The sequence below is a fragment of the Gorilla gorilla genome, chromosome 1 (genome assembly GCF_029281585.2).
Source record: "Gorilla gorilla gorilla isolate KB3781 chromosome 1, NHGRI_mGorGor1-v2.1_pri, whole genome shotgun sequence".
Taxonomy (NCBI): domain Eukaryota; kingdom Metazoa; phylum Chordata; class Mammalia; order Primates; family Hominidae; genus Gorilla; species Gorilla gorilla.
The window spans coordinates 227118375-227128445 of record NC_073224.2 but is presented as its reverse complement, the minus strand read 5'-3'; the positions used below and the strand labels follow the sequence as shown (position 1 = coordinate 227128445).

The following is a 10071-nucleotide window of genomic DNA, read 5'->3' as shown; positions in this document are numbered from 1 at the left end:
AAAGAAAGAAAGAAAGAAAGAAAGAAAGAAAGAAAGAAAGAAAGATGGAAGGAAGGAAGGAAAGAAAGAAAGAAAGAAAGAGAGAGAGAAAGAAAGAGAAAGAAAGAAAGACAGAAAGAAAGAAAGAAAGAAAGAAAAGAAAAGAAAAGAAAAGAAAAGACAGTGGAGGGGAGGGGAGGGGAGGGCATAGGAGGTGAAGGGAAGGGAAGGGAAGGGAAGGGAGAAGAAAAGAAATACCCATAAAATAGGAAAGCTGGCTGGTCACAGGAGAAGCATGAAAATATCAAGCAGTGATTTCATATAGTAGCAAGAAAAGAGCTTGTAAAATTAGCTGCAAGAATAAGGATAAGCCTTGACCAATAAGATCCGAACAAGCAGGAAGGGGCTAAGCTGGCTGACACTGAATTGGTCAGACATGGCACTGGGTTTGACCCTTGCCCTACCCCAGGCCTAATTATACACCTATTATGACAGTAAGTCACACATCAGTGCCAGGACGGTTCTGAGAATACCCATATTTAGTATAAAAATAGTTAACACCTAGCCACGTGCAGTGGCTCATGCCTGTAATCCCAACATTTTGGGAACCTGAGGCAGGCGGATCACCTGGTGTCGGGAGTTTGAGACCACCCTGACCAACATGGAGAAATCTCGTCTCTACTAAAAATACAAAATTAGCCGAGTGTGGTGGTGCATGTCTGCAACCCCAGCTACTCCAGAGGCTGAGGCAGGAGTATTGCTTGAACCCAGGAGGCGGAGGTTGCAGTGAGCCAAGATCGCACCATTGCACTCCAGCCTGGGCAACAAGAGCGAAACTCCATCTCAAAACATACATACATACATACATACATACATACATACATACATACATACATACATAAATAGGTGACACCTCAGTTCTAAGAAAACTTCACCATTTTTTCTTAAAATCCTAATGATTATTTCAACTGCTCCTTAGAGATCCTATAAAATTAGAAACCCAAACTCTCTTGTACCTGACTCGCTCTCCTGAATAAGCCCTCTCTTGAGTGTGTTCCTTTGCTTTGCAATAGACACTTCTTGCCTTTTGCTTCATTCTGCCTACTTCCTAAACTCTTTCTTGCAGCGGTGACAAGAATGTGGACACTGGTTGGTGATTGAGTCTCTGGGCACCTGGAGACGACCTAAGCACTATGGCAATAGTCAGTCTAAAAATCACACAGGATATCACAATTCACTCTCTGGTTTTCTTGGGGGAAAAATCCAGTAACTTTGGCCCCATATCCCCAAGGGGCATCACTCAGCACAAACTGAGAAGCAGCAGTCCTACCGCTGAGTTGTAAGTATGTGGCTTTATTCCGGGGTTCTCTATTCCATTCCATTGGTCTATGTCTCGACCTTCATACTGGCATCACGCAGTTTTGCTTACTATTGCCTTACTGTATAAATTGAAGTCAGGTAATGTGATGCCTCCATATTTGTTCATTTTGCTTAGGATTGCTTTGGCTCTTCAGCCTCTTTTTCATCTCCATAAGAATCTCAGGATTCTTTTTTTAATCTTGTGAAAATGGTGTTTGTGTTTTGGTGTATGAAATTTTTAGACTGACGTTTTTAGATTGATGTTTGATGTTTGCAGTTTTTAGATTGCTTTGGGCAGTGTGGTCATTTTCACAATATTGTGTCTGTCAATCCATGAGCACGGGATGTTTTTCTACTTTTTTGTTGTCTATGATTTTTTTCAGCAGTGTCTTGTAGTTCATCTGATAGAGATCCTTTACCTAATGGTTAAGTGTATTCCTAGGTTGTTTTTGTTATTGTCACTGTTTTTGTTGTTGTTTTGCAACTATTGTGAAGGGATGGAGTTCTTGAATTGATTCTCAGCTTGCTTGTTGTTGGTATCAAACAGTGGTACTGATTTGTACATATTAATTTTGTACCTGAGGTTTAAGTGAATTCACTTATCGCATCTACGAGTCTTGGTGGAATCTTTCCGGTTTTCTAAGCACATATGATCACATCATTGGCAAACACAGGTAGTTTCACTTCCTTCTTTCCAATTTCACTAGACTTTATTCCTTTTGCTTAGCAGATTGCTCTGACAAAAATTTTCGGTCCTATGTTGATTACAAGTGGATAAAGTGAGCATTTTTGTCTGCTTGTAGTTCCTAGCAGGAATGCTTTCAACGTTTCTTCATTCAATATGATGTTGCATGTGGATTTGTCATTTTTGGCTTCTATTATTTTGATGTATGTTCTTTCTAGGCATAGTTTGTGTAAGTGTAGTCTATTATTTTACAAGCTCAGATTTGTATTCTGTTTTACCTGAGTGCATTGTGAGATTTGGCATCTATTTTACCTGATATAGGTACAGCTACTCTTGCTGTTTTTGGTTTCCATTGCATGGAATATCTTATTCTACCCCTTCACTTTCCACCTACATGTATGCTTATAGGTGAATTGAGTTTCTGGAAAACAGCATATAGTAGGGTCTTATTTTTTTACTCATTCAAAGACCCTATGCCTTTCACTTGCAGAATTGAGATAAATTATATTCATTGTTTTTATTGATAAAGGCTTAGTGCTCCCATTTCTTTTCTTGTTTTTTGGTTGTTTAGAGACTTCTCTCTTCCATCCTTTTCTTATTGTCTTTCTTTGTGTTTAAGTAGTTTTCTCTTCTGGAATACTTGGAATGTGACTCTTCTGGCCAGAAACCTCTGTGGCTGGGGGCACCTTTGCCAGAGTTTTGATGGGGTTCACTGGGTTCGTTCTGCCCATGCAGCCTGGTAGACTATGCTTGGCTCATGTTTCAGGCCTGGAGCACATGCCTATTAAGGGCGGGTCAGGGCTGGAGTGGTGAGGGGTGTGTGAGTGAGCAGGGGGTCTGGCCACTTTGGACGGTCACCAGCGCTGCTGCTGCAGCAGTGGGATGGGCAGCTCCAGGTGCCAGCATGTGTGCCAGATTTCTGCAAGGCTGCAAATGAATCAGGCACAGCACAAACAGCTTCAATGGTTGTCACTGGAATACACAGTGACACCAACACTGAAAGCTTCGAAATGCCAGGAACTGCAGAACCCCCAAAAGGGAGTCACAGCCCTGGCTCAGGAAGCTCCCACATCTGGGCTCCTGGAAGAGTAGTCGCTCTTCTCTTTTTCTCTTCACCTACAATTTGGTGAGCAAGGGGCATGTTTCAGCTTTATTTGTGTTATTGCTCTTTTACCCCACCATTAGGCGGGTCTCAAGTTTTTGTCCTGTGACCAGGAAGAGTGAAATATGCAGACAAGTGGAGGGTGAGTGAGATAAAGAGGAGCTTTATTGAGCAATAGAACAGCTCAGAGACCCACAGTGGGTAACTTCTTTCTGCAGCCAGGGCGTCCTGATGAGTGTTTAGCTCTGAGCAGAGAGGAGGCCCTGGGGTGGGTGACCCCTCCCTCCTGGCAGGTTATTCCATCATCACCACTGCTCTCAGTAGAGAGGAGGCCCTGGAGTGGGTTGCTGCTCTCTGCAGGAAAGTTATCTCATCATCTCTACAGCTCTCAGCAGAGAAAAGGACCCGGAGTGGGTTGCTTGTCTCTACAGGAAAATCATCCCAACAGTGGGTAGTTCCTCTCTGCCACTGGTCTTCCTAATGTTCTCCCTGAGTCTGGGATTTTTTTGACATCAGACAGGAGAAAGTATGCACTCATTGGGTCATAGGTGGCCATGAGCAGGCACAGAAAAGGCAACACATGTTCCCACTCTGGTCCATAGGACTGGTGGCCCAGCCCACGGGCTTCAGGCCCTCCTTGATCAGAAGGTGGAGCTTCACCAGTGACCCTCACCTTCCTGTCCAGGATTCTGTCTGCCTCCCACCACCAACCATGGAACCCAGGTCACTTGTACCAAGGAGCATCCAAAGACCAGTGCTGATCAGTCCGCAACACCCCTCAGCCTCCCTCCTACACTCATCAAAGCCCAAAGTCCAGAAGGTTCAAGACAGCAGTGGGATGGTGCATCAGCACCGACCCGAGTGTGCACAGACCCACCTGGGCTGTGACAGCATCCAGGCTTGACCACAACCACACTCCAAAAGTAGAGCAAGTGCCATGAGAGATGAGGCAGTGAGAGCGGACACCCCCAAGCTGCAGGAGAAGGGGGGATCTCCTGGACCCTCGAGAGTACTGGGGGACCTCATTTGGCAACTGTGACCTGGACAGCTTCAGTTGCGTCTTTGGAGCTACTGCCCTGCCAACTCAGGAGGACCAGGACTCCCTGTTGTCCCAGGCTCCCATCAGCTCTGAAGTGTACGCAGCTTTGGCTGTGCCCTCTCTCTGTGTTTCCCCACAGAGAGGACAGGTGAGATGCAGGTACACAGCAGCTCTGGCCAACCCCGCACAAACAAACCCAATGCTCCTGGGTGTGGTGTAATCAGCCCCAACTGCATTATCATCCAGGAGCTTGCAGGCTAACAGCAGGCAGTGAGCAGTGAAGTAGAGGCTGTGGTGGAGACTCCAGACCTGGGACAAGGTTCCATTTTGCCATGAGAGGGTGTGGGTGGCACAGTTGGCTGCCTCAGGGAAATGGAGCACAGGCCTGCCTCATGACCCAGTCAAGGGGGGTGCCTCCAGGAGTGGTTCATGGTTCCCAGGCCCAGCAATCGGGCTGGTCACCACTATGGGGGGCGGATCTCAGAAACACAGCATGGGGTGGATCCGCATAGAACCTCCCTTCAAGACCTGGGAGCTTGACACTGTTAGCAGGATGGGCACAGTGGCCAGATAGCTGGCCAGGTCCTTGAAGCAGGTGCCATTTCTGCTTCTCACCCTGGCCCCCTGATGGATGGCCCCAGCTATGCCTTCTGGGCCTGGCATCCGCACATCTTGTGCGAGCGTGGCACCACCCCATTCCTATCTTCTCCTTGGGGCCCCTCTCTGCCCGTCGCTTCACGCCTAACTGAGCTGCTCCCCTTGGGCAAAAAAGTAAGAAAAAAACTGATGACTGAAGAGAAGTAAAGAATGGGTGGAGATCATCTGTATGCCTGTTTTCCCAGCGCTTTGGGAGGCCAAGGTCGGTGGATCACTCGAAGCCAGGATCTTGAGACCAGGCTGATCAACATGGAAAAACCCCATCTCTATTAAAAATACAAAAATCAGCCAGTCTTGGTGGAACGTGCCTGCAGTCCCAGCTATTTGAGTGGTTGAGGCACAAGAATCACTTGAGCCCTGAAGGAAAGGATTGCAATGAGCCCACATTGCACCACTGCACTCCAGCCTAAATGACAAACTGAGACTTTGTCTCCAAAACAAAACAAAGAACAAGAATGGGTGGGAAATACTTAAAATGATCAAATTTTATTTGGTTGCTTTGATGTTCTACAGCTGAAACTCAATCACAGACAAAGTAGTATTTCATTACTTTTCTATCAGTAACTCAATAACTAGATATTTCTGGTGGATAAATTGCTACAACAAGTTAAAGTTTTCATTCAGGTGCTCTTTATTTCTGATATTCCTTGGTAACCATCCTTGCAGGGATAACATTCTCATCACTGTAGAACTTTAGCTTCTCTTTCTGACTCTGTAGGACACGGGTCCCTGAAGTTCTCATTGATGTCACCTCAACATTTTCCTCCAGCCTTGCCCCCTGCTGTTATGTTTTTTTCCCTCACACTGAGCACTTGCCTGTGCTTCCTTTAAGCTGCATGTGGCCTGGACACAGTCACTCATGCCAGTAATCCCAGCACTTTAGGAAGCTGAGGCAGGAGGACCCCATAAGCTCAGCAGAGGCAGGAGGATCCCAGAGCAACACAGAGAAACCCTGTCTCAAATTGTCTTTAATAAAAATTTTGGAATTATTAAAAAATGAAATAAATAAGAAAAGAGAAAAATAGTTTGCACCTACATAGTAGATTTTAGTGTCCAAGTGCCTGGAAGAGAACTTTGGATTTCTCTACCCCACTGGGCATGCCTTCCCTAGCAGCAAAGATGGAGCTCCAGTTCCTCAGATGGTGATGAGCCACAGGAAGGGCAGGGGGTGGGGCCAATGAAGATCCTCTTGGGCTGCCTGACTTCCCTCAGTGTATACATCAGCTCAGCCCGAAGTGGGGTGAAGATCTCCCAATTGATACGAACCAAGGAATTCAAACTCTCCTCAGGGGCAGGATATGTCTCCAGGCTTAACTTGCTCAGCCCACTGGTGTGGCGCAACAGGTCCTTCAGGGCGTCAACAGACATGCAATTTCTGCCAAAGTAGAAGGTGGTGAGCTGGGAGCAGTGGCTCAGGCCAGGCAGGATGGCACTGAGTTGGGAGTAGTGGATCTGACAGCCCTCCAACACGAGGGTCTCGAGAGAGGCAGCAATTTTCTCTGGCAGAGCTCCTAGGGGTTCAAGACTGATGCGGAACAGCAGCACGTAGCTGAGATTCAGATGCTTTAGGTAACCGAGGCTTGGGTACTGGGAGAGACACTTCACATCCTCTTCCAATAGGTTGCCACAAGTTAATTCCAAGTTCTCCAAGGGGTTCTGGAGGCACCTGTGGAGATCAAGAAGTTAGTTCTGGGCAATGGTACCAGTTAGATGAAGGTAGTGGGGAATAACCTCAAGGAAAATGGCTGCGTCAACCAAACACAAGTTTGTTGCCACCATCTGATGATGGTCCTCATGCAAGTTGCTGCATGATAAGGACCCTGATCATTCAGGGGCTGTCCCACTTTAGCCTCAGCCCTTTCACCATTGCTTGTGTGATTTGTTCAAGGCCATAAAATCTCTAAAGCCTTTTTTTTTCATCTTTTAGCAGAAAACTTCATCTCTGGGCCACAGGTACCCGGTGGGAGATGTGCACAAAGAACTCAACTGAGCAAGGTCTAGGGACATCAGCTAGGGCTACATGTCGGCAGGGGCTCCCTGACATGCCTGCATCTGCAAACCAACTGTCACTTTTTACCACTCTCATGCCTACTCCCTCACCTCCATCCCGGAAGCACGCATTTCCCATGTCAATTACCTTTCCTGGAGTTCAAAACAACCTTTTACAGACAGGTAATTAGAGACAGGATCATTTGTGATCACTAAGCTGGTGAGGACAGACCTTCTATTGTGAAATGGACAGGTTTGATGCACTTTCCTTCCTTTCATACCCTCCTCTATTATCTCTTTGACATCATATCAACTTGAAACACACTTTGTAACAGGAAATTCACACGTGCACCCCCAATAGAGCTGAAACCCCCACTAACTAGCTTGTACGTGATGTCCCTCTCTAGCTTCTACCCCAGGTGACCCCTCTGCCCTTATTGCAGTGATCCTGTGATAGCCACTTCAGGACATGGAACACTGAATGGGACAATGTGTTGACATTCTGGTATCCCCTTCACTGTGATGTTGCCACTGGCTGGCACACAGTACATGCCTTCTAGTGTTTGCTGTAACAGAACAAGTCTGTGCTGTGGTCTGCATACAAAGTGCACGATCCTTTCTCACCTGATCAGTTGTTCCAGGTGCCCACTGAAGAAGGTGATCAATTTTATTTTAAGCAACTGGAGGTGTTCCAGCCTGAGGAACACAGAGCTGAATTTGGCGACTAACCATCCCTGGAGTTCATTATCTGATGTGTAATGATGGCACCTGGAGAAAACGAGTTTGCCAAGAGTCTTCATCTCCTTCAGGTAACAACGAAGCTTTCTTATCAGATGTGGCCAGCAGGTGTTGTGAATTTCCAGCTCCTCAATACTATTCAGGTATATTATTTTCTTTTTTTTTATCATACTTTAAGTTTTAGGGTACATGTGCACATTATTTTCAATGACTTTCTGAGATATTTAATCGGCGTTAGATAATTGACCAGCTTCCTACAGCACAGGTGTACTAAACCTCTCCTTTGGTAAACCCACTGGAAGAGGTATCTCAGGCATTCATCCTGGGGTATTTCCTTGAGGCAGATGTCTATGAACACCTTTAAGGGCTGGTGCTCTCCCGTCCTTGGACAGTCCTCTGCTGTCTGCCTCTTACTCATGGCCTCTGTGGAGTAGGACAGGGCCCTGGATTCAGACCATATGGCCCAGAAATTCTCATCAACATCCCGCAAATCCAGCACTTGAAGTTTCCACCTCCTGTGGGTAAAGTAAGGGAGAGGCTCAGAATTTAGAAGGACTCATCCCTGACCTTTGCTTTCATTCTCATCCCATAAATCAGCTGCTCCTGTCCTCAGTGCTCCCTGTTCTCTTTGTCTTTTCTCAATCCCTTTTCCCTTAGGATTCTGACTGGTCCCCACTTCTATTCCCTTTACCTTCCACTGAGTAAAAGCCGGTTTCTGTTCCCACAGTGGACCCTGTATGGTGAGCAGTCCTTTCTCTGAGGATCTGGACAATGGCCAAAGCCTCCCTAAGCTTCCTCGCCAACACCATCAGAAGACTCTGGGCCACACTTGGGTTACTTCTCTGCCTGACCCTGCTGTTCTTTCCCTGGACACCTAAGCCCTATCTACCAGCCCTCCTGGGTCACCTCACCTGGGGCGATCCTTCTGTGTAAGCAGCATATGAAGCCCTTCCAGCAATGCTTTCAACGGCTCCAGATGAAGCGTCTTCATCAGCGATCCCAGAGGGAGGCAGGTGAAAGGCCAGGCCTGCACCATCACTGTCAGAGTCTGGAATTGTCTCCTGCTGAAGGCCTCCATGAAGAGTGGGAGATAGAGCACCCTGGGCAGCTCCTCCACAGCAGAGATGGCCAAGGCCTGGTCTCTTAGCAGGCTCTGCCCTGCCAGCTCCAGGAGTCTCAGTGGGGCCTGGATGCTCATCCTGATGGATCTGCAAGAAAAATCTCTAGAAGACAAATCCAGGGAAAATGTATCACTCTCAGGGCAAACACAATCACCTCATCTTCCCCTAGGACCAATATCATTGCTCTGGTAGAGGTAGAAAAATTACCACTTTACCCCAATTCCACTGTGCTTGGTGGCCTCAAATCTATACTTCTGCTTCTGCTGGTACCAGGAAGAATATCTTCCAAACACCAAGGAGGGAGGGGTCAAAGAGACCATTGACCCATTAATTTTCATCCTTCGCTCCACTGAATGCCTGAACCACTGGACAGTGCCACTGAGGATCCTGAAAGCCAAGCTCTACCTCTTTGAGGAAAAATTTCTTGTCACTTACCACCCTAAAGCATTGAGAATGAGAGTGTCCCGTGGGCCCAGACAGCCTCCATTCTCAGTTCACACCATGAACATGCTGGGGGAACACTAAAGGGACTCCCTAAAATCGATGTCATTATTTTTTATTTTGAAAATTTTCTACCAGAAATGGACCAGGTGCTGTGGCTCATATCTGTAATCCCAACACTGCTGGACACCAAGGCAGGCAGATCACTTGAGGTCAGGAGTTGGAGAACAGCCTGGGCCTACATAATGAAACCATGTCTCTACTAAATATACAAAAATTAAGAATCATTTGACTCCAGAAGGCAGAGGTTTCAGTGAGCCGACATCGCACCACTGCACTCCAGCCTGGGTGACAGAGTTGGACTCTGACTCAAAAATAAACAAATTGATAAATTAATTAATTTAAATATTACCCAGGTGTGGACATGCATGACTGTAATCCTAGCTACTCTGGAGGCAGAGGAAGGAGAATCACTTGAAGCCCAGAGGCAGAGTTTCCAGGGAGCCCAGCTCAGGGCCCTGCACTCCAGTCTGGGTGACACACTCAGAGTACATCGCAGAAAAAAACAAAATAATTCACTGGAACTGTAAAAGTGGTGTGATGGCATTCCACAGCATTTGGAAGGTATGTATAGAAATGCTAACTGTAGCTGGGCATGCTGGCTCACTCCTGTAATCCCAGCACTTTGGGAGTCTGAGGTGGGCAGATCTCCTGAGGTCAGGAGTTTGAGGACAGCATGGCCAACATGGCAAAACCCCGTGTCTACTAAAAATACAAAAATTAGCTGGGCATGGTGGTGAGTGCCTGTAATCCAAGCTACTCAGGAGGCTGAAGCAGGAGAATCACATGTAACTAGGAGGCAGAAATTTCAGTGAGCCAAACCACACCATGGCACTCCAGCCTGGGCAACAATAGGGAAACTCCATCTGAAAAAAAAAATTAACCAGAAACTGTAAAAGTG

At 46.8% G+C, this 10071-nt stretch overlaps 1 protein-coding gene across 2 annotated transcripts; it reads right to left on the bottom strand.

The window, feature by feature from the left end:
* Positions 1–5928: 5928 nt before the first annotated feature.
* LOC115931091 (PRAME family member 2) lies at positions 5929–8746 on the bottom strand. Of its 2 annotated transcripts, XM_031002979.3 has the most exons (4): positions 8460–8746; positions 7755–8063; positions 7435–7704; positions 5929–6487 (listed from the first exon to the last, which is right to left on the bottom strand). In XM_031002979.3, exons 1-4 carry the CDS (start codon positions 8744–8746, stop codon positions 5929–5931), a joined length of 1425 nt encoding a protein of 474 aa, XP_030858839.3. The 2 variants fall into 2 exon arrangements, with proteins under 2 accessions (XP_030858839.3, XP_055208978.2); XM_055353003.2 differs by lacking the exons at positions 7435–7704; positions 7755–8063; positions 8460–8746 and adding an exon at positions 6959–7089.
* Between the last annotated feature and the right edge of the window lie 1325 nt (positions 8747–10071).

Excerpts from the sequence above, each read along its gene's own strand:
- LOC115931091 (XM_031002979.3), bottom strand. The coding sequence starts at position 8,746 with ATGAGCATCCAGGCCCCACTGAGACTCCTGGAGCTGGCAGGGCAGAGC. Across the intron at positions 8,064-8,459 it reads ACACAGAAGGATCGCCCCAG|GAGGTGGAAACTTCAAGTGC; the intron begins GTGAGGTGACCC and ends CTTTACCCACAG. Across the intron at positions 7,705-7,754 it reads AAATATCTCAGAAAGTCATT|GAAAATAATATACCTGAATA; the intron begins GAAAATAATGTG and ends GATAAAAAAAAA.